Genomic DNA, 27,819 nt, shown 5'->3' with positions numbered 1-27,819 from the left:
TACTGCCCTAAGATGATAGAGAAAACTTTTAGGAAGATAATTTGAGAAATATTGTTAAAAATGGTTAAAAATAAAAAGACTTTTTTAGAATATAAAGCAGTAAGTTTCTTACCTGAATAATCATCATCATACATGCTTACTATATGCTAAGCACTATACTATAATTATACTGTGTTTTATTTTGCTGTATATTGCCTCAGTACCTTTGAAGTTAGTCGATATTCCCATTTTTTTTTTTAGACAAGGAGCTCTAGAAAGTGACTTACCCAAGGTCACATAATTATAAGTGATGGAGGCCGAATCCAAGTCTACACCTGTTTAACTCAAAGCTCTTCCTAATTACTGCCTCATGTTACCTCTCTTTTTGCTTATTAATTATGTAAATTAATATAGGCAAAGATGATTGGTAAAGGAAGTGTTGAAAGCTATATTTCTGTGAAAATGAGATCATTCTGAATCAGACCAAATTTTTTTTTTGGAGATAGGTTCTCACTGTATTGCCCAGGCTGGACTCAAACTCCTAGGCTCAAGTGATCCTCCCTTCTCAGCTTCCTGAGTAGCTGGGACTACAGGTGTGTGCCACTGTGCCCATCTGAAAAATTCATATTTCATATTTTGTAAGAATATTTGATCTTGGATTATAGTTCTCAAATTGAAATGTTGTCAGCTTACTTTGATTTTCCTTTGTTCAGACACCTTTAATCTATAATTTTGGCCTACTAGGTTAATATTTTCTTACATCTTTTTAGAGTGATTACTACACCAGCAAGGTAATTCCAAATTTAGTTTCTTTTTATTAGTGTTCTATTTAACATAAGCATGAATAACCAATTAATCATTGTTGATTACTGGCATTCCTTCTTTTTTTGAATATTTATGTAAATACTCATGTTACTTAATTCAGTCTGAAAGGAGAGCAAAGTGTTTATCCTAAAGTAACGAACTTATAAACTAGTTGCTTTAGTATAAAGTAATGTTTTAACTTAGTTAACTCAGTCATGAAAGTAAACATCATTCCAAATACCCAAACCTTAAATGAATTTAGGCTGATTCAAAAGAATCTGGAACTGTGTCTGTTCTTTGAAGCAGGGACCTCCAGAGCCAAGGTCTAGGCCCCTAGGATCTCTACTAATCTCTTTATTGCACAGGAACTCTGAGAGAACGATGGAGATTCCAAATGCTGGGTCCCTACAGAGTGTGAGGTTCTCTTCTAAGTGTTATGGATATGGTAGTGAATGAGCTGCAAATACTCATAAGTTGCATGTTCTTGTGGGCTTATATTTAGTGGTTAGAGAAATTAAATTAGCATCTAAATAAAAAAGATACTTTAAAATAGTGATAAGTGGTATAAAGGAAATAAAGCATCATCATTGTTAAGAATAGCAGGGATTATTTTTTAGGAATTACTTTGAGTTGGGTGACCATAAAGTTTATTGTCCAAATGAGAATTCTTTTGAGAGGAAAAAGGGCACTATTAATAATAAGACTAGGACAACAGCCATAAAGCAGAACTGTGCTGGGCAAACCAGGCCACATGATTACCCTTCCTTGAAGAGATAATGTTTGAGCTGAGACATGAATGATAAACCTGCTGTGGATGCCAAGAAAGAGGGATAGTGGACCAAGAGAGAGGAATGTTCCTTGAGAGAGAGAGGCCCTAGACAAAGCAGATAAAAGTGTTGCCACAGCAGCCTTCATAGAACTCCAGGGGCCACCATTCTCATTGTGCTTTTTTATGGCTCCTATATTCTTAATGGGCAGCCAAGAATCAAGTAAACCAGATGATTTCAGATAATGCTGTTTTAAAAGAAATAGGGTAGTGTGAAGCAATGATGAATTAAGACAGTGGTCCCCAACCTTTTTGGCACCAGGGACTGGTTTCATGGAAGACAATTTTTCCACCTATGGTGGAGGCGAGGGGTGTGGTTTGGGGATGATTCAAGCACATTACGTTTATTGTGCACTTTATTTCTGTTATCATCGTCACTTGCCACTCACTGATAGGATTTATGATGGTCTCTGCAGTGAAACCTCTCTGCTAATGATAATCTGTATTTGCAGCCACTCCCCAGTGCTAGCATCACTACCTTAGATCATTAGGCATTAGCTTTTCATAAGGAATGCACAACCTAGATCCCTCGAATACGCAGTTTACAATAGGGTTCAAGCTGCTATGAGAATCTAATGCTGCTGCTGAACTGACAGGAGGTGGAGCTTATGTGATGATGCCAGTTATAGGGACCTGCTGTAAGTACAGATGAAGCTTTGCTTGCTTGCCCACTGCTCACCACCTGCTGCGTGGGCCTGTACCAGTCCGAGGCCTGGGGGTTGGGGACTGCAGGATTAAGGGGCATCTTTAGATGTTGAATGGGGTATCTGACTAGGTGGATGGTAACCTGTCAGATTTGGAACAGTCCTGGTAGGTTTTCAGAGGTCTAGCTTATGGGAGAAGTTTCTGGTTTGGTGACATTTTAGGCAGCTTCGCTTATATGGGATCTTGAGAGTTGGGTGTGGTTTTGGATCTGATCTGGCACAATGTGTGGTAAGCAAAGGTTAGGGTGATGATCTTTTATATTTAATGACTTCTAAATTGGTAAGTTAAAGATGTTAAAAACTAAAAAATTAATTGGTGGTATTAAAAAGTGTGAGATTCAAGAAAAGATACAAATGAAAGTTTTCTTCTCATGGTTTTCATGTAATTTCATCCTCATGTAAATAAACACATTTTATGGCCAGGTGCAGTGGCTCACTCCTGTAATCCTACCACTCTGGGAGGCCGAGATGGGAAGACTGCTTGAGGCCAAGAGCTGGAGACCAGCCTGAGCAAGAGCGAGACCCAGTCTCTATAAAAAATAGAAAGATTAGCTGGGTGTAGTGTTGCACACCGGTAGTCCCAGGTACTCAGAAGGCTGAGGCAGGAGGATCACTTGAGCCCAGGAGTTTAGGGTTGCAGTGAGCTATGATGATGTCACTGCACTCTAGCAGGGATGACAAAGCAAGACTCTGTCTCCAAAAAAAAAGTATATTTAAAAAGAAGCACACTTGCATGTGACTAAAGTTATTAACACTTATGAGATCCTTTGGTGTTAAGTGATTTTTAATATATGCCTTAAATTCGTAGGTGCTTTTATTTTGTAAGTACTTCAACATGTATTAGCTCATTTGTCCTTGAGATGCAAGAAAGATCAAGAATTGGTGAAATACTGATTTTAGAAATGAGATAATTCCCTGAAATCAGTGATAAATTAAGCTTTTAAAGATATTCTTTAGAAAGTTCTTTGAATCTCTTTTTGGTCTGTAGGTATAGGAGGTTGGGTGTGTGGAGTAGCATTTATTAACGTTTGTTTTTATTTTCTTAAACAAGTAATCTGGGAAGCCCTGGTAATGTTTTTGTTGTGTTTGTTTGTTTTATTAGCTGACAGTATTTGTAATTATGGGTCAGAAGCTAGAATAATGTAAAATTTTCAAGCTGATTGGGATTTTGTAAGCCAAACCACATTTTGAAATTGATTCCTGATTGAGCTATCTTTTATGAGCCCTGTAGTTCTTGGATCTTGGTTAGAAAAGTTACTTGGTAGTCTTCTTTTTTAAAAAAATGAGAATTTAGGGTAGGATTTGGATACGTTAAGTATATATTTCATGCAATTATTACTTATTATGATTTAGTGTCTATCCCTCTGTCCCTCCTTTGAGAGCAATTATCTAGGAATAAGTAAAGATAGGTAAAAAGTTGTGTTGTCTTGTACATTTTCTGCTAACTAGAAATAATTGATGTTATCTAGCTTGTTTTATTTAGTACAGTATTACTTTAGTATATGTATTTCCATATTTCTTCTTCTTTTTTTTTCTAAAATAAAGATTATGGAAGTGAAAACAACCAACATACGTTTGCTTTGGATTCCATCTGAGAACTACCCTCAGTAGTGCATAGGCCCTAAAGCAGTAGTTTTTATTTAGTTTATATATACATATAGATCATTGCTTTTTTTGGCTCAGAGAAAAGGTAAACTACTTTTTTCAAATGACCTATTTTGAATTCTAATAATGTAGACCTATATGCCTGTTAGTATGGTGTTTACAGTTGTTTTACTTTAGTATTGTCAAATGCCGTGTATTCAGTCTAATTTATAATATGTTTTTGTAGACTTTTCAAAAATAACTACTAAGCTGTTTTTTTAGGCATGTTTAATGTGTTTATAACAATTAATATGAAGAAAACTATACTTGAGCATCGTAATTCTAAAGGGAAAGTAAAATTGTTTGAATTTTATACCCTGAAATGTAATTGTATTAAGTGAACAAATTATTTTTTCCAGGCAGACTCCAGGTTAAAAGCGCTTAATGCAACATTCAGAGTGAAAAACCCAGACAAGTAAGGTTTTGTTTTAATAACAGTTACAATGTTGTTTTGAATGATGCTTCTCAATCTATTTAATTTTTCATTTCTGAATGTATGCACTTTATTTGCTAAATATTTAAAATAGTAATTCACATTTAGTGAAATACTTTTAAAGTCTAAAACTGATCTTGAAATTTGGTAACTTAATTGGATTTAAAGTTGTAAGTAACTGAAGTTTTAGAAATTTAAAGCATTGCTTTTTTCTAGGAGAATTTATTAAATGTTGAAGATATCAGAAAAATGAGAAAAGTAATTTTGATTTTATATAGTTTTTTCTTTTATCACTTTGCTTGTTAAATATGCAGAGTTCAAGATAAAGTTATATATATTTAATAATTTGTCTATGCTGTATACCAAGAAAACTTGATAGGTAAATGCATATGGGCCATGTGTGGTGGCTCATGCTATATCCTAGCACTCTGGGAGGTAGGAGGATCACTGGAGGTCAGGAGTTCAAGACCAGCCCAAGCAAGAGTGATACCCTGTCTCTACTAAAAATAGAAAAAATTAGGTGGGCATGGTGGCATGTGTCTATAGTCTAGCTACTCGGGAGGCTGAGGCAGGAGGATCGCTTGATCCCAGGAGTTTGAGGTTCCTGTGAGCTAGATTGACGCCACGGTAGTCTATCTGGAGCAATGGAGTGAGACTCTGGAGTGAGACTCTGTCTTAAAAGAAAAGATAAATGCATACTAGCATAATAGTTTCATGGAAATATATTTATATGGCAGGTACTTGACTTTGTTAATGTCAGCTGATGTTTGTGAGAGTATTTCTATGTCAGCGGAAGCCAGTGTATTCAGAAATGACTTTCCTTAGGATGGGACCTAGGTATTTAAGATTTTGATTTTGCTCAGTCTCTAAATTTGGTGAATAATTCAGGCTGTTCATCATATGGATCTTTACCTGGTAAGTTGGTTCAGCTACAAGAGTTTTTCAGTTGGATAAGTGCTTAAGCAAATGAGGCTTTTCTGTTTTGAGAGACCAAATTTACGAGGTCTGTTAGAATTTCTTTAGTGAGTCCTTCACCATTAACTCCTGTGTAGTGTAAATTCTCATCAAAGGCCAAGTTTGCATATTTTGGTGACCTATCATGCCTGACTTTATAAACTGTAACATATTAACAATAATGCCTCTGATTTTTACTGTAAATTTTGAATATAAATGAATATTTTTAAATTTTGGCAGTTAGGAAGTTGTGATGGTAACCATTGAAGTTTTTAAATCTTTTTTTAAATATATTTTATTTTTTAGAGTAATTTTAGGTTTAGCAGTTTTTGCAAAATAGAGCAGAAAGTACAAAAGCACAGCGTTCCCATATACCCTGTCTCCCCACGCACACAGCCCTCCCCACTATCAACATCCCACACCAGAGTGCTGTATTTGTTACAGCTGATAAACCCAGATTGACACAGCATTATTACCCAAAGTCCATTGTTCACCTTAGGGTTCACTCTTGATGTGGGACATTCTATGGGTTTGGACAAATGGATAATGACATGTATCCACCATTATAGTATATCATACAGGAGAGTTTTACTGTCCTAAAAATCCTCTGTGCTCCACCTGTTCATCCCTCTCTTTCCCTAACCCCTGGCAACCATTGATCTTTTTACTGTCTTCATAGTTTTTTTTTTTTTTTCCAGAATGTCATATCATGCAGTATATAGCCTTTCAGATTAGCTTCTTTCACTTAATATAAATCAAAAGTTCCATTGCGGTTTTTGTGTTGTTATAATATGCATGGTCTATAAGAGGTGTTCTCTAAATTAAGAACTAAAATTGTAAGTCACTCTCACACAAAAAAAACAACTTTACAAAGCAGAAAACTTAATAAGCTAAGTTCATGACCTTGGTGGCTGTTCATTCATTAGAGAATGATGTAGGTACTATTTTTATTAATACTTTAGTATTAACATTTTTTCAGCATTTTCTATTGAATATTTTTCACCTTAATGAAAAATATTTTGTCAATTGAATGTTTTTCTTCCCTTTTCTGACCTAATCAGGTTTTTCTGAATAGCTGCATTTTATTTACTATCCATGTTGTATGTAGAATTTTAAATGTGATATGACCAATAATATTACCAAGGCAGTTTTTTGCCCTTATGTTCTTATTAAAGTGTATATTTGGTAATAGAATTTGCTTATCATGTATTCTAGATAAGAGAATTGTGTACATTGTTCATTATTATAACAGATTCTTTTTTTTTTTTTTTTTTTTATTTATTTTATTTTTTTTGAGACAGAGTCTCACTCTGTTGCCCGGGCTAGAGTGAGTGCCGTGGCGTCAGCCTAGCTCACAGCAACCTCAAACTCCTGGGCTCAAGCGATCCTCCTGCCTCAGCCTCCCGAGTAGCTGGGACTACAGGCATGTACCACCATGCCCGGCTAATTTTTCGTATATATATATTTTAGTTGTCCATATAATTTCTTTCTATTTTTAGTAGAGACGGGGTCTCACTCTTGCTCAGGCTGGTCTCGAACTCCTGACCTCGAGCGATCCACCCGCCTCGGCCTCCCAGAGTGCTAGGATTACCGGCGTGAGCCACTGCGCCCGGCCAGATTCTTTTTTTTTTTTTGAGACAGTCTTACTCTGTTGCCAGGGCTAGAGTGCCGTAGCATTAGCCTAGCCCACGACAACCTCAAACTCCTGGGCTCAATCAATCCTTCAGCCTCAGCCTCCCGAGTAGCTGGGACTACAGGCATGCGCCACCATGCCCGGCTAATTTTTCCTATATATTTTTAGTTGTCCAGTTAATTTCTTTCTATTTTTAGTAGAGACGGGGTCTCACTCTTGCTCAGGCTGGTCTCGAACTCCTGAGCTCAAACAATCCTCCTGCCTCGGCCTCCCAGAGTGCTAGGATTACAGGCGTGAGCCACCGCGGCTGGCTTGTAATAACAGATTCTTTTTTTTTTTTTTTTTTTTTTTTCTTTTTTTGAGACAGAGTCTCACTCTGTTGCCTGGGCTAGAGTCCCATGGCATTAGCCTAGCTCACAGCAACCTCAAAATCCTGGGCTCAGGCAATCCTCCTGCCTCAGCCTCCTGAGTAGCTGGGACTACAGGCATGCGTCACCATGCCCTGCTAATTTTTTGTATTTTTAGTAGAGACGGGGTCTCACTTTTGCTCAAGCTGGTCTTGAACTCCTGAGCTCAAGTAATCCTCCCGCCTTGGCCTCCCAGAGTGCTAGGATTATAAGCATGAGCCACCATGCCTGACCTATAAATGCTTTTTATATTGCATTAACTATATATTTTTCTTAAAAGAGATGTGCCCAGGGTTTATCTCCATTTATTGAGCTCCTTATATTGTAGTTGCAAATAAACTACCTAGTAAGACAATATGTAGGTGGTAAACTGACCAGTTTATCTAACATTATTTACATAGTTATTTTTAAATCTGTTTCTAGTAGACATAAACAATACAAATCACTCATGTGCTGTGCTGCCTTACACAGTAGAAGTTTCATCTACTGGGGCTTTAGTTGCCAGTTTTTCTTGGCAAAAAAAAAAAAATCCATGTGACTTTAGTTAATTCACGTATAAAATCATAGTTTTCTTCTTTTAAAAGAAAGGTAGGCCACACAGATTGTTAAGATTATGATTTGCGTGGGTTATTCCTTGAGTTTCCAAACTATCAGGTTATATAACCTTCTTCTTCTTGTTTTTTTTTTTAAATATTTTGTAGAGAACAGGTTTTTCTCTGTTGACCTGGCTAGTCTCGAGCTCCTGGCGTCAAGCAGTCTTCCCACTTTGGCCTCCCAAAGTGCTAGGATTACAGGCATGAGCCACCTTGGCCGCTCATATATACCTTTCTTATGCTGAGTTTGAGGTCAGGATGTATGGATAGAGAGAAGTTGTATACATAATAAATTTATTTCAGGGAGCTCACGGTACACAATATTAACTCTCATAGGCAGGGAGGCAAGAACTGGAAATGTAGCCACTGAAAGAAGAGGAGGGTGGGGAGTGGACTGATACATTTATTATTTCTAATCATCACTCAGAATACCAGAATTCATTGTTTCTTTTCTTTCAAGACTTTATCTTAGGTAATGGTTGTACAAGTTGTAAAGAAGCATAAGAGAATCTGTATGGCTTAAAATACTTTCAGTGTAGCAGGGTAGAGAAAACTACAGCCATATGAAAATATGAAAGCCATATGAAAATATGAAAGCCATATGAAATAGATAACAGATCTCAAACTGTTCGTGCCATTGGACTTTCAAATTGGAGAGAGGCATTTAGAAAAAGCCTTGATAGAGATTATTTTCACATGAGTCTTGAATAATTGATGAGATTTGATTAGGAGAGGAACCTGTCCAGGCTTAGTGAAAATACTAAAAGTAAGTAAAAGTAGAATATGAAGAATTAAGGGAAACATAAAGTCTATAGTGGTAATAGGAATGTTTTTAGGAGAATAGAAAATAAAATTGGTTGAGGCCATGGGATATATTAGATATAGACAACCTCAAACTTACAGTCTTGTCAGAATCTGCATTTGCATGTTTATTTTTTCATGCTTCATAGGAATTTTTGATATTTAGTATTCTGGGAGGGAAGTTTTATAACCTCATCTCCCTAGTCTGGAGGGTCTTTTTAAACTCTCCTTTTGTGTTTATATGTGGTTTTTATATTTAATCTCTCTTTAAGAAAACATGTAATTATTTAGGGTAGGATGCCTCTTTTTTTTTTTTTTGGAGACAAGAGTCTTGCTCTGGTGCCCTGGCTGGAGTGCAGTGGCATCGTCAAGTGATCCTCCTGCTTCAGCCCCCCGAGTAGCTGGGACTACAGGTGCACACCAGGACACCTGGCTCATTTTTCTATTTTTAGTAGAGACATGGTCTTGCTTTTGCTCAGGCTGGTCTCAAACTCCTGAGCTCAGGTGATCCTCCTGCCTCAGCCTCCCAGAGTGCTAGGATTACAGGCGTGAGCCACTGTGCCTGGCCTGAATTCCTCATTTTAATATGCAGACGTTACTAGATTTTGACTTAGGCAAAGAAAATTCATTCCTTCATTTCTTAAATACACATTATTATCTAGAGCCTGATGGATTTTTCAGACTTCACCTTTAGGTCTTCTGATTTCCTAGTAACTGATTTTTTCCGAAGATGTACATTTTGTCCTTGTCAGCTAGGTGTTCAGAATCTTTCAGCCCTGATGTCTTGGTGATGTGATCACCTGGGAATGCTTTCTGTGTTGTCACCACCCCCTACCCCCCAGCCTTTCAGAAGAGATAGTACCCCTCTGTTAGTCAGATAGAAAATTATAGTGTGCTTTATACTTTCTATGACCAAAGATGTCAGGATCTCTTCAACTCCAGAAACCTCTGGTTTGCCTTATTTAAGTGTTCTAAGGTTTACTATTTATGTTCTTATAACTTTTTCATAAACATATATGACAACTAAGAATTTTATAGTCATGCCAGCTCCATAGTTAGAAAGCTGGAAAAGAAAGGTCCTTAGGGGATCTCATCAAGTTGGAGAAGCTCCAGAAGACCTAGTCTTGTAGAATTTCTGGCTCCTGGCCCCCAATACAAGAAAATCTGATCAAGGATAGATAGATAGAGTTTAAGGAACTATTTGCCTCTTGAAACTCAAATTCAAATCTTAACTTCTAAGGGAAAATTGTGCCAGCTTGATTCTGGTTGGCTCTTCATAAAGAAAGCAGCTCATAGTTACCTGAAGTAATATATATTTTTAAAAATTTAATCGTACTTAAATAAAAATCTTTAACTAGGTAATATATTCTCATGGTTAACCAGATATATATGTAGATTGATAGATACAGAAAAGCTGTACAATGAAAAGTCCCACTCCTGTCTCTATCTATCCATTACCCTTCCGTCTCCCCAGAGGTTAAGACCTTATTACTTCTTAGATTTGTATTCCTCCAGAGTTTTATCCTAAAAATGCAAGCAAAATTGAAGAGTACTTTTACTACCTTCCATGTAGGATATAAAAACGATGATCAAACATGGGTGTGCACTTCACTTAATTGCAAGCCAATCTTGCCAGCCCTTTTATCCCTGAATTATTTTCTTAGGTGAAAAATACTGCCTTTAGAGGAAAAAGAGTGGTAGAAGTTAAGTATTTTATCTAATGATTTGATGCCCTCAACTTTGGTAGCTGCGTCTTTATTTAGATGAACCACTGTTATTGCATATATGGGGTCTGTGAAAAGTTTTGTAAGCCACATTTAGTAGTTTGGACTTTGACTCAGGATCAGTGGATAACCTTTGCAGCAGAAAGAAACCTGCTTAAAAGCAAGGGTGTGATGTAGATTTGGACTTTAGGAAGATCATCAAAGCAGAGTGGACAGTAGATTAGAGTGGTGTAGGAGTGGGCAGGAGACTAGTCAGGAGGACACTATGAGAATTCCAGGTGAGAAGTAATGATCCTAATCTGAATGTAGGGCATTGGCAGATGCCAGAGAAGAGTGAATGGATTTGGGCGATATTTAGAAGGTAGAATCAATAGACTAGGTGATTAGTAGAGTATATGGGGTGAAGGAGAGGAGAAGGAAATACAGATGGCACTCAGATTTCATTCTTTAGAGTGCTAGGGAGCACAGGGGAAACAGATTTTGAGGGGTAGTGGAAGGTAGGTTGAGCTTTGGATATAAAAGCAAGTGCCAATGTCTGCTAAATCAGTTAGCTTCATAGTTTAGAAGTGGAGTTTAGAAGAGAGATTTGGGCTGATGGTAGAAATTTGGAATTCAGCAGCATATAGATCATAATTGTGAAACTTTGTGAATAAGTCACATAAAGAGTGTAGACTGAAAGATTGATTGGAAGATGGCTAAGGATTTAGCCCTGAACCCTGAAGAATGCCAACACTTTTAGGGTGTTTTCGAAGTATAACCTGAGGATTGCCAGCATCCTATGGGTGAGCTTGTTATTATAAATATAAATTCAGATTCCTGAGCCCATTAGGGCCTCTGTATATAGTTGTTGTGGTAATTCACACTCCTCTCCTACTGAGATACCCTCAGTAGTGTTTTTAACAAACATTTCAGAATTCTTTGTGCACCACAGTTGGGAGATTTAAGAGATGGGTGAAGGAAGTACTGCCAAAGAAACTTCAGCAGTGACCAGAGAGTACCATGAGAAAATGACACTGGCAAGGGAACACATTTTTTAGCAGGGTGATGTCAGCTCTTACATTGCCAGGAAGATCAAGTAAGAGGAGAACTAAAATGTATCATTGGCTTTTAGCAACATGAAAATAGTTGATGACTTTGTCAGGAATATTTTTCCACTGTATACATATAATACAGTGCTGGAGGCAGAAGCTAGATTCTGATAGACCACGTAGTCAATGGGAATGGAAGCAGTGATTACTGTTAGGGAGATGATGGCTTGGGAAAGCTTGGCTATAAGAGGAGTGGGTATTGAGAGGGTGTTAATAGTGAGGTGTGTTGTCAAGGGAGTGTGTGTGTGTTAATCTAAGAGAGACCTGAGTTAATTGGTATGCTAGTTAGAAGAAGCTTGTAGAGAGAGGGAGTTAGGAAATAGAAATATGGGGTGTAGCTGGATGTGAAGAAATCCTAGAGGGAGAGAAGAAACAATGTAGATATGGGGAAGTTTGCAAATTACTTGGCAGGAGGTGAAGGTGGAGGTTACTCCCGTGTGATGACTTCTGTTTTATTTATGAAGATTGGTTGTTTGGAGAGCACCAGGTGTTGTATTAGAAGTTTTTGGTCTTCATGGAGAATGGCAGTTAATTGATTAAGGAAATAAAGATTACTGAGCAGAATTAAGATTGAGGTTACACTGTGAGTTTACGGTTGTACCGTATGATTTTTTAGTACCATAAATTTTTTCGGTTTTTTTTTTTCCCAAAGTAATTTTTTATACCAACAGATTATTTTCTCTACCTCTGCCCCAGGATGTACATTATGAAGTACAACATTTTGGCTTTTAAGATAGCAAAAGAAAGTATCTTATTTTAGAATTTTTAAAATTTATATTGGTATATAAATGTTTAAGGCCAGCATATGGTTAAATAGAATCAGTTTTATTATTCTCAGGAAGGACTGTTTTGTCTTTGAGTTTTTAACTGCTTGTTTTCATGAGAGAAATGATGTTTTATTTCCTGTTTCAGGAGATTTACTGAACTAAAACACTACAGTGATGAACTACAGTCTGTCATCTCCCATCTTCTTCGAGTCAGAGCTGTAAGTGTTTCCCAAGAGCTTTTTGACACACATTTATAAGGAAGTGCTTCTCATTTAATCATACGTGTTTAAGTAATGGGTGGTATCTATGTGAATAATTGATTTTTACATTCAAATTTAGTATGTTCATCATCCAAACTGTATTTTTTTTTAAAAAGTGAAATATTTTCTGTCATAAACACTTGAAGAATTTTAGCATATTGTTTTCCCTGGTTTGTAATGGCACAGTTGTCTTACCACAAGGCCAGCCATTTCAGTGTTGAAATGTAAATAAGTGTAGGATTTTATATCTACATATAATATCTTATTCTTTCAATTTTTTTTTAAGGTCTGTGAAATAGTTTATGGATGTTAGGCTATCTTGTGTCTGTGCTCTTAAATTCTACTAAATTAACTTGGGGCAATAGTCTGCCATGAAAAATGAACTAGAAATTAAGGAATAATCATTGTACTTGGCCATATAGACATGGAGAAAAGTACTTTTCAGTAAATTAATGTACCTGGGAAATGTTGGTAACCCACTTTGGTCTTTTGGGGTAACATAGAGGGAACCTTAAACTTGCCTGTGCTAAAGACTTCGAAAGAGACTGAGTTACCAAACCCAAGATCACATTTTATGCTGATTGGAATTCTCTTGAAATGAAATATGTTGTCTGGGATTTGCTTTAATAAAAGAGTCCGCTGGTAAGGAATAAAAATGGGGGCAATTCAGGCCGGGCGCGGTGGCTCACGCCTGTAATCCTAGTACTCTGGGAGGCCGAGGCGGGTGGATCGCTCAAGGTCAGGAGTTCGAGACCAGCCTGAGCAAGAGCGAGACCCCGTCTCTACTAAAAATAGAAAGAAATTATATGGACAACTAAATATATATATATAGAAAAAATTAGCCGGGCATGGTGGCGCATGCCTGTAGTCCCAGCTACTCGGGAGGCTGAGGCAGGAGGATCGCTTGAGCCCAGGAGTTTGAGGTTGCTGTGAGCTAGGCTGACGCCACGGCACTCACTCTAGCCTGGGCAACAGAGCGAGACTCTGTCTCAAAAAAAAAAAAAAAAAGAAAAAAAGAAAATGGGGGCAATTGTAGATGAAACTAGATTGGCCATATAACAACTGTTGAATCTGGGTGTTGGGAAATGGAGATATATCCTTCTGGTCTGTATATTTTTGTGTGTTTAAAGATTTCCTTAGGCCGGGCATGGTGGCTCACGCCTGTAATCCTAGCACTCTGGGAGGCCGAGGCGGGTGGATAGCTCAAGGTCAGGAGTTCGAGACCAGCCTGAGCAAGAGCGAGACCCCGTCTCTACTAAAAATAGAAAGAAATTATATGGACAACTAAAAATATATATAGAAAAAATTAGCCGGGCATGGTGGCGCATGCCTGTAGTCCCAGCTACTCGGGAGGCTGAGGCAGTAGGATCGCTTAAGCCCAGGAGTTTGAGGTTGCTGTGAGCTAGGCTGACGCCATGGCACTCACTCTAGCCCGGGCAACAGAGCGAGACTCTATCTCAAAAAAAAAAAAAAAAAAGATTTCCTTAATAGTATAGAAGAATAGAATAAAGGTAGAAAATCCTTCTGAAGATCCTCATATTGGCCCAATCTCCAGTTTTACTGTTCAGAATATTATTTGGCTGCTTAAATAAATTATGAGATATAATACTTTGTAGGAAAAGCAAAGGCACCTGTGAGAATTATTAGGCTAGAGTCAAGATCTGGGTATTGGAAAGAGCTATGGTTTAATGAGGTAAAATTTCTAGGCCTGTGGTTGCCTTGAAATTACCCAGATAAATTAAGCAACAGTTCTGTGGAAAGTGGGGATGGGGGACAGAGACACCCCAGAATGCTGGAAGAGCAGTTCACACTGCTTTGTCTTCTGTGCCAGAGCAGTTGGAGAATCTGTCTAACTTAGACCTCTGGCTGATTATGAAAGCTGTGTCCCTCCTTAAAGGCCTTCAACCAAAGGGAAGAGGAACACTGTAGAATGCTTCATTTAGCAGGAAGGTAATAGTTGAGGAGTCGAGAGTAGACAGAGGTAAATTATTAATATTAAGCAGTTACATGACTAACCGAAAATATTGAGAGATTATCAAATAGTCTTTCATGCTTAGAAGGAGGGACAAAACAGAAATACCTGAGATTTTTCAGGAATCTCAGACGTGGAGTGGAGAATTAAACAAAGTATACAGTTAAACACTCAGAAAATCCATGAAGCAAAGGGAATAAATTTAAGTGAGATCTAAGGGGTCTAAAGGAGGAAGAACCCGATGTGGTGGCAGACACCTGTACCCAGCTGCCTGGGAGGCTGAGCCAGTAGGATCACTTGAGCCCAGGAGTTTGAGTCCAGGCTGGGCAACATAGTGAGACCCTGTCTCTATTTGAATAAAAATAAAAAAGAAAAGAAATAGAGAAAAAGTCATTGTCATCATTGTGAGACTGTGCTATACTCAGACTGAGAGAAGAGATGGGTGATTGCTTTTGTAAAGAAAGCTATCACAAAACAAGGCATGGTAGTGATTATGTCTGCTTTTGTGCTGAAAGTATATTTTAAAATGTAATTATTACTTAAATTACCTTTAAAGATTATGACAAAACCATCATGTTAAAGAAAATTTTAAACAGATTCTCTCACACGCTATTTTTATATTCTTTTTTACTCTGTGCCCACTCCACTTTAGCTCTATTATCCTTCTAACTATTCTCAACCATGCCAAACTTCTTTCTGCCCTAGGGCTTTTATTTGCTCTTTCCCATGCCTGTACCATTTTTACACTCACTCCTCACCTTCGAAATCCTCTCTTGGCATGTTCTTGCTTATCCTTCAGTTTTTGGCTCAAGTGCCTCTTCAGAGAGATCTTTCCTGGGCATCTTACATAAAATAAGGTGTCATTGTTTATCATTTTCTGTCACTTCCCATTATTGCTATTGTCTTTGTAGCAATACTCTCTGACATTGTATTATGTACTTACTTGTTAATTACCTCACCCGCTAGTATGTGTGAGTTCCACAAGAGCGAGTGCTTTGTTTTCTTACTTCTAAAGCCCTGCAATAGTGCCTGACACATAGTAGGCACTCACTTAAACATTTATTGTATAAATGTGTATGATCACAGTTTTATGTTTAAAAAGATCTGGAAAAAAAATAAATTGTTTCTTGAATTTAATTGTAACCAACCAGAGGGAACTGGTTGGTAATGTATACGTGACAAGTACTTTAAAGAAGGTGACCCTTTTGCCACTGCTGTTGTGGGGAAATAGATAGATAAATTTTCTAAAAAAATGACCTTGTTATCAAAGACTTTGTAATAGCCAAGTAAGAGAATTCTGGGTACTACACTTGTTTATCCTAAACTTTTTGAAAACAGGCTTCAGAAACTTTATTGACGTAGAAGACAGCTTGAGGTCTTCAAAGGAAATGCAACACTTGATCTGTGAGTCCCATTGAAATTCTGACTCTAAATGAGAGAAATGCCAGTGAAAAACACATGATGATTTCAGATTAGCTTATGCTTTAAAACCCTGTGAAATTGGATGAGAGGCTATTTAGTTAGTCATGGGCAGTAACAGGAGTGATGTGAAGTAAAAATGGAAAGGTAAAGCCCCACACTGACTGACGCCTGCCAACACCACAGAAAGCGCCACAGGAAGGATCTGTGCACAACATCCAGAGTGTCAAGACTAGGAGGAGGCCTGGACACTGTCGGAGACACGACGAATTGTTAACAGATGAAGCGTATATAGAATTATTTGACTATCTTTTCTGTCAAGAATTCTTTTGAAACTAGAAAAGACACAATATATTAGTAAGTTACAGATGGGTTAAGGAGTTAAATATTTAAGAAGTCGAAACAGAGCAACCAGAAAGGGCAGGTGGCCTTAGACTAACAAGAGCTGAGTTTGGGACTTGTCTCTGCCATTTACTGGGTCCTTCAGACAAATCCAGTAGCCTTTCAGAGTTTGTTTTCTTTGCTGGAAAATGAGAATAATATCTGTCTCACACATAGTAGGTACTGAATACATTTTTGTTATATTAATGGGTGCTTTACTCACAGAGTTATGAGACTCAGATGAGATTATTTATGTTTAGTGAGCTAAAACAAATGGAAAGTTATACTGATCTCTAACATTCATTACCACTGTGTATCATGCATGCTACTCAAGCATATCATACTTTTCTTACTTAATTCCCACAGTAGCCCTTTGAAGGTAGGTACTGTTACTGTCCCCATTTTACAAATTAGGAAACAGATGCAAATGAAGTTAAGTAATTTGCCCAGTAACACAAAATAAATAGATACTTGGAGCCAGAATTTAAACCTTAAACCTGACTTCCATAGCCCATGCTCTTAACCACCTACAAATGATACATTGACAAAGGATGGGAATTCAAGTAGGGTGAGGAAGAAGAGAACTGATATTCATTGAGCCACCCTGCCTGTTGCCCTTAACTTTAGAAACATTATTTAATCCTCACAAAGTCATGTGATGAAGGTCATTTCCATATCTTCAAAAGACAGATATAATAGTGAGGCGTGGAGTGGTCTAATAAATTCTCCAAAGTCAAACCCTGATGTAAAAAGGACATAGAATATGAACTCATATTTGTCTGTCTCCAAATCTCTTGTTTCCTACTATGCTATGCTGTTTCTCAATGGGAAATCAAATTTACAAGGGTGGGTGGGATGTTTAACTGCTAATATTCTAAAAATGCAAACTACAATCTTTGAGATACATTTAGCATTTCATTTGTAGTCACTTTTATATTTTACTTTGTTTTTCTTTTCTTTTTAGAAAAAACACTTGATAAAGATGTAGTCACTTTTACAAGATGATGCTACCTAGTGTTTGTGAAATGTTTAGTGATGGTGGCAGTATAAAGCATTATATATAGCTCCTTTGGAAACCATTTGGCAGAAAGTATTAGGTGTCTTGAATCTCATAATCTTTGACTTCTCAGGAGAATTAAGAAAAAAAGTTTATGTGTGTCTCAATTTTTAAAATAACATCATCTCATAGCATGTCATAGAACTTTGTCCGTCTCAGCATTTAATCCTCTACTACTTCAGTGAGGATAGAAAAGACACTCTTATTTCCGTGATTCGGAGCTGGGAAGGATAACTGGATGAGGCTGCCACATTTCTTCTATTTTCATAGAATTTGCTAGGTGTCAGTCCTCTCGTGTCAATTGTCTGATGATGAATTTTCAAAAAGAAACACTTGTCAACAGAAATGAAATCGATTAGCAGTTTGAACTAAACATTAGGTATATCCCCTTTTCCCTGGCCCCAGTATTGTTGATTACCAACAGCCATTTAATCAGTCTGGTCTCAGGTTTTAATCATTCATGCTTTATTTCTCTGACATTTTTTTTCCTTTCCTTTTCTTTAGAAATGATAATTTTTGCTTTATAATTTATAGTTTTTCTTAGCTTGATTGTCTTTCTCACAGCCTGATAATCTAGATACATTCATTTCATGTTTTAGTTGGTTGGAACAGTTTATTTCCATCTGTGAAGAGGTTATACCAGAAACATTGTGGGTCTAGTAGTAACTGCTGAATGTCTCTTGGTTGCCTAGTTCATGAGTAGAGTAGAGTACACATACGCAGTTGCTCAGCTCTTTGGTGTATGAGGACTCTTGCTTCTTTTGGTTATACCCGGTGGACCAATATATTTTCCAGAGCTCTAATTGCTATGATAAAAGCTCCTCCTTTTTTTTTTTTTTTTTTTTACCAGCTGCCAGGAGCAATATACTTTAAAGAAACAAACTTTTTAGTATCTGGGATTCATAAAATTTTTCTTTGAATGTGTTGGATCTGCATTGTGTACTCACATTGCTTCTGGTTTCTGTTGTTAAGTGATTATTTAACAAGTTCTCATTCTCTCTCCCATGCTTATAGGAAGGAGGTTTGATATCTAAAAGTACTGGGATCTAGAAAAGTTAGTGGTCTAGAATGATATTTTCTATCATGTATTTTTTGGAATGCTAGCACTGTAAGATGTTCCCTACTGCAAACCATATCTTTCCCTTGAACACTCATGATTCATATGTGGTGTAAAAGGTCAAAAAAGTACTGTAGAAAGCTGGGCATGGTTATGCTTACCTATAGTCCTAGGTACTCAGGAGGCTGAGGCAGGAGGATTGCTTGAGCCTAGGAGTCTGAGGCCAGCCTGGACAACATTGCAAGACCCCCATCTCTCAAAAAGTCTATAGAAAAAAAAGCCTGTTAAACTTTATTATAATAGCTCAGTGGTTTCCAAACTAACTTGATGATGGAACCACTTAAAATTTAACACTCTATAGAATGCTGAAAAAATAATTGAGAAATGACATCCTAGAGAAATTAGTTTAGAGATCTGGGGATAACCCTGAAGAGTTTCAAGCAGAAATAGGGCTATGAGCTTTGTCCTAAAGCTGAGTCCAGTGCAGGGTCCGGCAAACTTTTTCTGAAGGCTAGATAGTAAATGGTCCAGCTTTGTTGCCTCTGTGGTCCCTGTCACATCTCTTCAGCTCTGCTGTGACAGATAGACAATACTAACGTGAATGAGCATGACAGTGCTCCAGTAAGCCTTTTTCTTTTTGAGACAAAGTCTCGCTCTGTTGCACGGGCTAGAGTGTCGTGGCGTCAAGCTCACAGCAACTTCAAACTCCTGGACTTAAGCAATCCTTCTGCCTCAGCCTCCCGAGTAGCTGGGACTACAGGCATGCGCCACCATGCCCAGCTAATTTTTTTCTATATATATAATTTTAGCCGTCCAGATCATTTCTTTGTATTTTTAGTAGAGACGGGATCTCGCTCTTGCTCAGGCTGGTCTCGAACTCCTGACCTCGAGTGATCCTTCCGCCTCGGCCTCTCAGAGTGCCAGGATAACAGGCGTGAGCCACTGCGTCCGGCCTCCAGTAAGACTTTATTTACAAAAACAGGCAGCAGGCCTGTAGTGTGCTGACCCCTAGACTAGTGGATATGTGTTCCTTCAGAGCAGGCCAAGGCTAGATGGAAAACATTTTATGATCCTCTTAGACCTGTTCAGGTATTTACAGAGATGATTCTTTAACTTTAAGCTGAAGTCTTGAAAGGGTTAAGATTCATTATAGGGTTAATACCTAATTCCTCAAGTTACTTACGTTTGAGGAATCAGGGAGGTAATTTATCCTCAGAGCTTACATTTAGAAACTGTATACCGGAAATTTTTTTTAGGGTCTTATGTGGGATTAGCTTTTGGTCTTCCAGTTCATATCCATAATACTTTGGAGGAAAGTAAAGCAAATTAATTACCATATGTGGTATTTTGTTGTAACTTTTGTAAAATTTGTGTGAATGGCTTGGCAGTACACAATGATCTAAATGGTAATTCTGTTGTTATTAAAATATTTAATATGTTTGTTGGTTAGGAAGAGTTATCTCTTGACAAGTAGCATAGAAGTATATTGCATATATGCAGCATTTAAATGTAAAACTATATATCAATAGAAATGAAAATGTTTGTATTCCTTCCCTTTGTAAATTCCAATTTGGGGGCTTTACATAAATAATCAATCTGAAGGAAGGAGCCTTACTCTTAGATATGCTTATCACATTATAATACTAAAAAATTAGGAATAACTAAATATCCAACAAAGTTATCCAACAAGGAATGCTTGTGTATTTTATACACTACTCAGTGGAATTTGATGCAACTATTTAAACATATTTATTAAAGGTAATAATTAATCTGCTAGATAAACATACCCTTGCTATAGGAAATTTTAAAACAGTAATTAACTATGCATAAAAAGAAGTATGGAAGCATAAGATATAATAAATATGGTAAGAGCACTAGTTTTGTTTTTTTGGGAGGGATGGGGTTTTTGGAGATTAACTTTTTTTTCTTTTACATATTTTCCAAGTTTATTGTACTAGGCATTTTTGTGTTGTTTTGTTTATCTTGTTTCTTTTTGTTTGTTTGTTTGTTTGTTTGTTTTGATGAGGATGGAAATTTTTTAAAGTAACGTGTGTATAATTTTGACCTAACAGCAATTTCTGTTAAATGTTTATTTCAGAGAGTAGCAGATAGACTCTATGGTGTTTATAAAGTGCATGGGAATTATGGGCGAGTCTTCAGGTAAGCGTTATACAAACTTTTAAAATAAACAACAGTTGGTTCCAATTAGCTCTTTGCCTAAAAGCAGTAATTCTTGGAAATTTATTTTTTTTAAATGATGTCCCATAGTAGTGGTTTTCCTGCTTTCACGTATCTGCTTTTCATTTTAAAGCCTTCCTTTAAAAAAAAAACAGTGAGGAAATTCCATATATTGAGCAGATAAAATGAAACTACTCTGATTGAAGCAGAATGCCTAAGAAGATTCCATTGGAAATTACTGTCTTATAGAATTAGTCATTTTCTCTTTCTCTTATTTCTTTTTGTTGTTTTATAATTTATAAAGACTTTTGCAAGATGAGTTTTTTCAGTCTTGGGATAATTTTAATGATAATTAGAATATTTGTGTATATAACTTCCATATTTTGATTATTTTTAAATAATTTTCTTTTGTGAATTTTCATGTGTTCATTATTTTGGCTGTGATGTTTTAAAGTTATTATCCAAATCTTTTTATAAGAAAAATGTTCTTGCAAATGTTCCATTATAAATTTTTGATTGAATTAATTTAAAAATATGGTTCATTTTACATTTTTGAAAAGTTAGTACATTCAAATAGAACAAAATTCAAAAGGAACAAAAGCTATACAATGAAAAGTCGCCTTGCCCCTGTTGGCCAACCACCCAAGTCTCCTGCTCTTAGACAACTAATATCACTTTCTTAGTTTCTAGTATATCCTTCTAGTGAAATGTAGCACTATAAACATAATATATTAGCATACAAACAAATGCATTTTTCCATTTTTTAGCACAAAAAAGAAGCATGTTGTATGCATTGCTTTGTTCATTTGCTTTAGCTTGCTTTTTTCACTTAAAGAACTACTCTCCAAGATATAATGTTATCAGCAAATATAACTGTATTGGGTTTTATTGAACAGAAGTATCATAATTCATCTAACCAGTCTCAGTAATTATTTCCAGTCTTTTGTAATTGCATTCAATGCTGTAATATATATTCATGTCATTTCACACATATATGAGTATATGTGTAGGATAAAATTCTCAAAGTGGAATTACTGAGTCCAAGGATAGTTATAGTTTTGATAGAAACCATATTACCCTCTTCCGAAGATGTTAAATTCCCACTAGCAAAGTGTTAATACCTGTTTCCTCACACCCTTGCCCAAACGCTGTATTAGCAAACTTATTTTTACCAGTCATATGGTGAAGAGTGGTTTCTCATTGTACAGATGGTCCCAGATTTACAATGGTTCCACTTATGATGGGTTTATTGGGAATGTGATCCCATTATAAGTCATGGAGAACCTGTAGTTGTAATTTTTATTTCTCTAATTATGATTAAAGTCAAATATTTTCTTATGATTAATAGTCATTTTTTCTCCTATCTCATGAGTTCTCTGTATGTATCTTTTGGCCTTTTCATCTGTAGGGCTGATAGCTTATTTCTTATTGATTTGCAGGAGTTATCTTTTAGTGAGATTAGGTCTTTGTGCAAATTTTTTTCAGTTTGTCATGTGTCTTTTGACTTTTCTTATGGTGGCTTTGACATATAGAATATTCTGTTTATTAAATTCAATTACATATAAATGATTAGTTTTTCTCCTTTTAATAATAATAGTGTGTGATTTTTATATATATCTTAGTAAGGCCTTCCCCACGTTGGATTATAAAAAAATTTTCTCATTTCTTATACATTTTTATGGTTCCATATATCCCCGCCTCTCCTCTGTTTCATCCTTTTTTTTTTTTTTTTTTTTTGAGACAGGGTCTCACTCTGTTGCCTAGGCTAGAGTGCCGTGGTGTCAGCCTTGCTCACTGCAACCTCAAACTCCTGGGCTCAAGCGATCCTTCTGCCTCAGCCTCCCAAAGTGCTAGGATTATAGGCGTGAGCCACTGCTCCCAGCCTAAGAATACCAAGATTTAATTTGAGGGCAGCTGAGTTACTAGGAGGATTGTGATAGACATTGTAGGTGAAATAGCAGGTTTGAGGGATGAGTGAAAGGGTTCTGTTGTGGATAGATTGCATTTGAATTAAAGACTTTTGTTAAGCAATTGGAAATTGGGATCAGGAATTTAAGAAGCTAGTAAGAATATGAGTTGTCTTATGTTGACCTTGAGATGGTAGCACATAATAAAATGCTCAAAAATTAGATGAGTGAAGTATGTGTGGGTCGACGATCAGTTAATTATATTAACATGATCTACAGTTACATTAACTGTGTTTACTACAGCACACATTTGGCTAGTTATGCTTGTAATCTGCTAGAACATCTGGATTTTATTTCCCATGTGAAGAACTGGGCTTTAGATATGTTGAATTTGAAATGAGAGAGGTGCATAAAAGCAGAATTGTCTTGTAGGTAGAGAAATGTGGCTTTGGAGCTAGAGATGCTAAAAAGCCATTTTGCAAACAGCAAAGCACTAAAAAAAGGTTAACTGTTGCTACTATTTTGAGAGTAAACATATAATGAAAGAAAATTATTGGAAGGAGCCTTACCTATTTTGTCTTTTAATCATAACTGTACAGTTATATAGGTGAGTTATATGTTTGTTTTGCTTACTTGACAACATTAGAAACCATGCCATGTGAGGTTTTTTTTTCTTCTAGTGCTATAAGCATATGATCTATTTCAAGAACAGTTTATAAGCTGGGTGCGGTGGCTCATGCCTGTAATCCTAGCACTCTGGGAGGCCGAGGCAGGAGGATCACTCGAGGTCAGGAGTTTGAGATGAACCTGAGCAAGAGTCAGACCCCGTCTCTACTAAAAATAGAAAGAAATTAGCCGGGCAACTAAAAATATATAGAAAAAATTAGCTGGGCGTGGTGGCGCATGACTGTAGTCCCGGCTACTTGAGAGGCTGAACCAGGAGGATCGCTTGAGTCCAGGAGTTTGAGGTCGCTGTGAGCTAGGCTGACGCCACTGCACTCTACCTGGGTCACAGAGTGAGACGCTATCTCCAAAAAAACAAACAAACAAACAAACAAAAAAATCACATATTAAGAGAATATTACTACTGTTTTAAATTTTCTTCTCTTATGATATGTTCCAATTGAAGATAGAAAAATTGGCAACAACCTGTATGACCAGGAAAATGGTTAAAAAGGTTATGAGTTGCCATATAAAATGATATTTAGAACAAATTATTCTAATAAAATGGGAAAATACTGTAAAAAAAAGCAGGATACAAAATTGCATATACAATGTGATCTCAGCTGCATTTGAGCAAACAAAAAGACTAGAAGGAGATACATCAAATCATGTCCTGTCTTGGTATTTGGAATTATGGATTTATTTTCTCAGTTTACTATAATAAGCATATGTAATTTCCCACTAAAAATGTTTTATCAGAAGCATTTCACAGAAATGACAACAAAATGATCTATAGTTCTAGTAGGCTTTCTCATGCAACATGCAAATTATTATTAAAGTTTTGCTATGCACCTGTACTGTTTTTGTACAATTATCTTTTTCTGTTAGCTATTAGAACAGCAGCGTGTAATCAGTTGTGTTCATCAGAACCATCCATAGAGTATTTAAAAATAAACATGCCTCAGCTCTATCCCCACAGATTCTGACTATGTAGATCAAGAGTAGGGCTAGCTTCCAAATTTTTTTTAAAAGCTCTGCACTTGATTTAAATAGGCATCCTAACTAAGAATGTTATCTATAAGCAGAAGCTGTTTTGTATGATACTTATCTTACACTTAGCAACCACAGGTATCAACTTTACTTACATTTAGTTGTTAAACTTAAGGGAAAAACAGCAAATTGAATCACAGAAAATAAATCCAAATATGGGTACATTGTTTAAAAGCTAGCTAGAAAAGAATCTTGAGAAGAGTCCACTTAATATTCCAAGCCTGGCACTGTGGCTCACACCTGTAATCCCAGCACTTTGGGAAGCTGAGGCAGGAGGATCACTTGAGGCCAGGAGTTCGAGACCAGCCTGAGCAACAAAGCAAGACCCTGTCTTTACAGGAAAAAACAAACAAACTCAGCTAGGGTGGTTGCTAAGGCAGGAGGATCGCTTTGCTTGAGCCCAGGAGTTAAAGGCTGAAGTGAGCTATGATCATGCCACTGCACTCCAGCCTGGGCGACAAAGTGAGACCCTATTTCTAAAAATAAAAATAATATTCCATAGCTCTAATTCATAATGCTTTTAGTTTTATCTTTTTCTTCCTAGTGAATGGAGTGCCATAGAAAAAGAAATGGGTGATGGACTGCAGAGTGCTGGTCATCATATGGATGTGTAAGTGCCTAGAGAACTTAATGTGAAGCCTAAGGTGAAGTCCTATGGTAAAGTGTTAGTGACTATTCTGTTCTTCGGTTTTTATCAAGTTTACTGGCATTTGTGTTGTGTTTTGTGTGTACAGATCTGACTTAAATTTATATTAGGAATGCAAGGTTAGTTTAACATTCAAAAATCAGTGTAATTCATATATTAACAGAATAAAGGTGTTCATTTCAATACATGTAGAAAAAGCATTTGATGAATTTTAACACCCATTTTTAGTAAAAATTCTCATCAAACTAGGAACAAAAGGGAATTTTCTCAGCCTAAAATTTACAGCTAATATTGTACTTAGTAGTGAAATATTTTTTTTTTTTTTTTTTTTGTTGAGACAGAGTCTCACTCTGTTGCCCAGGCTAGAGTGAGTGCCGTGGCGTCAGCTTAGCTCACAGCAACCTCAGACTCCTCGGCTTAAGCGATCCTACTGCCTCAGCCTCCCGAGTAGCTGGGACTACAGGCATGTGCCACTATGCCCGGCTAATTTTTTCTATATAGATTTTTAGTTGTCCATATAATGTCTTTCTATTTTTAGTAGAGACGGGGTCTCGCTCAGGCTGGTCTCGAACTCCTGACCTTGAGCAATCCACCCGCCTCGGCCTCCCAGAGTGCTAGGATTACAGGCGTGAGCCACCGCGCCCGGCCCCGAGTAGTGAAATATTAATGCTTTCTCCTAAGGTCAACAACAAGACAGGTTTGCTCTTACCACTTCTAGTAAACATTGTACTGGAGGTCCTACTCAGTGCAGTAAGGCAAGGAAATTAAATAAGAGGCATAAATATTAGAAAGGAAGAAGCAAAACTATCTTTATCTGCAGTTAACAAGATCTTTTACATAGAAAATCATAAGGAATCAACCAAAAATATTGTAGAACTAACAATTAAATTTAATGAGGATGCAGGATACAAGATGAATATCTAAAAATCAATTATTTTTACATATTAGTAACAAAAATTGGAATATAAAAATTTTGACAGTGCTATTTACAATAGCATCAAAACATAATACTTAGATACTAATTTAATAAAAGTTATGAAAGACCTCTGCACTGAAAACTATATGAAACATTGCTGAAAGAAATTAAAAAAGACATAAATAAGTGAAGAGAGAAACCATGTTCATGGATTGGAACACTTGATATTATTGAGATGTTTATTCTCCCCAAATTGCAGTCCGAATCAAAAGTCCACTTTTTAATGGAAAGTAATAAGCTGATTTTAAATTTATTTGGAAATTCAGAGGATCTTGACAATCTTGACAAAGAACAAAGATGGAATATATTACCTGCTTTTAAGATGTGCTGTAAAGCTATAGTTATAAAGATAGTGAGAGGTATTAGCCTAAAGATCAATGGAACAGAATAGTGTTCAGAAATAGACCTACACTTCTATAGTCCAATTTCCACAAATGGTGCTGGAATAACTGGATATCTGTGAGGGAAAAAAATGAACTTTGAGCCATATCTCACACTTTATATAAAAACTAATTCAATTTGGATCATATACATAATTGTAAAAGCTGAAATTAATAGCTTTTAGTAGAAAACATAGGAGAATATTGCTGCAACCTTGAGATAAGCAAAGATTTTTTAAAGAGGACATGAAAAGAAAATTTTTTTTTAAATGGTAAATTGGTCTTTAGCAAAATTAAAAAAATTTTGTTTCTCAAAAGAGATACCGTTGGGTGAGGGAGGAATGGGGAGTTAATGTTAAATGGGGTACAGAGTTTCAGTTGGAGGAGATGAAAAAATTCTGGAGATGGATGGTGGTAACGGTTATACAACGTTGTGAATGTACTTAATGCCACTGAACTGTACACCTAAAAATTGTTAAAAAGGTAAATTTTATATTGTGTATATTTTACTGTTAACAAAAAAGATACCATTAAGATAATGAAGAGGGAAGTCACAGACTGGGAACAAACATTTCTAACCATAGTATAAGTATAAATATAAAGATATATATAAAGATAAAAGTATAAAGAATTCCTACAACTCAATAATAAAAAGACAAAAAATAGATTTTTTTTTTTTTTTTTTGGAGACAGAGTCTCCCTCTATTGTCCAGGCTAGAGTGCCATGGCATCAGTCTAGCTCACAGCAACCTCAAACTCCTGGGCTCAAGTGATCCTCCTGCCTCAGCCTCCCAAGTAGCTGGGACTACAGGCATGCGCCACCATGCCCAGCTAATTTTTTTTTATTTTTAGTAGAGATGGGGTCTTGCTCTTGCTCAGGCTGGTCTCGAACTCCAGAGCTCAAGCGTTCCTCCCAGCTCGGCCTCCCAGAGTGTTAGGATGTGAGCCATCTTGCCCAGCCCAAAAAATAGATCTTAAATATTCTTACCACAAAAAAAATAAGCATGTCAGGTGATGGGTGTGTTAATTAGCTTGATTTAATCATTTCACAATATATGCATATATCAAAACATCATGTTGTATACTGTAAACATACACAATTTTTGTTTGTCAATTATACCTTAATAAAGCTGGGAGGAGAAAAAATGTTTGTTTCTTCTAAATGTTAGTTTTCTTTAGGCCATATTCAAGCTAACTGGCTGTTTTTTTCCAACTGATTCGTTTAACCCTAAGTCTTATTGCATTCACTTGATTTAGCATTTCAGTAGTTACAAGAATTTAGGATTATCCTTTCAGTTGTTATATTAAAGTGTTAAATAAAATTATTCTCAGTACTGATATCCAAAATTTTTTATTATAGCCAGTTGCGGTGGCTCACACCTATTATCCCAGTGACTTAGGAGGCTGAGGTGGGAGGATTATTTGAGGCCAGGGGTTTGAGGCCAGCCTGGGCAACATAGCGAGACCCTGTCTCTTAAAAAATGAGAAAAACTAGCCAAGCATGGTGGTGCATGCC

General features: G+C 36.7%; 1 protein-coding gene across 1 annotated transcript in view; it reads left to right on the top strand.

Annotated features, from left to right (window-relative positions):
• The window catches only part of SNX4 (sorting nexin 4), a 58,409-nt gene that overhangs the window by 19,705 nt on the left and 10,885 nt on the right, over positions 1-27,819 (top strand). Inside the window, exons 6-9 of the mRNA XM_069472716.1 lie at positions 4,317-4,372; positions 12,503-12,575; positions 20,602-20,663; positions 24,846-24,911. Coding sequence (XP_069328817.1) covers positions 4,317-4,372; positions 12,503-12,575; positions 20,602-20,663; positions 24,846-24,911 — 257 coding nt within the window. The remainder of the gene's footprint in view (positions 1-4,316; positions 4,373-12,502; positions 12,576-20,601; positions 20,664-24,845; positions 24,912-27,819) is intronic.

The sequence above is a fragment of the Eulemur rufifrons genome, chromosome 7 (assembly GCF_041146395.1).
Source record: "Eulemur rufifrons isolate Redbay chromosome 7, OSU_ERuf_1, whole genome shotgun sequence".
NCBI lineage: Eukaryota > Metazoa > Chordata > Mammalia > Primates > Lemuridae > Eulemur > Eulemur rufifrons.
The sequence above is the reverse complement of the archived record's forward strand: the minus strand, read 5'-3'. Positions and strand labels throughout refer to the sequence as shown.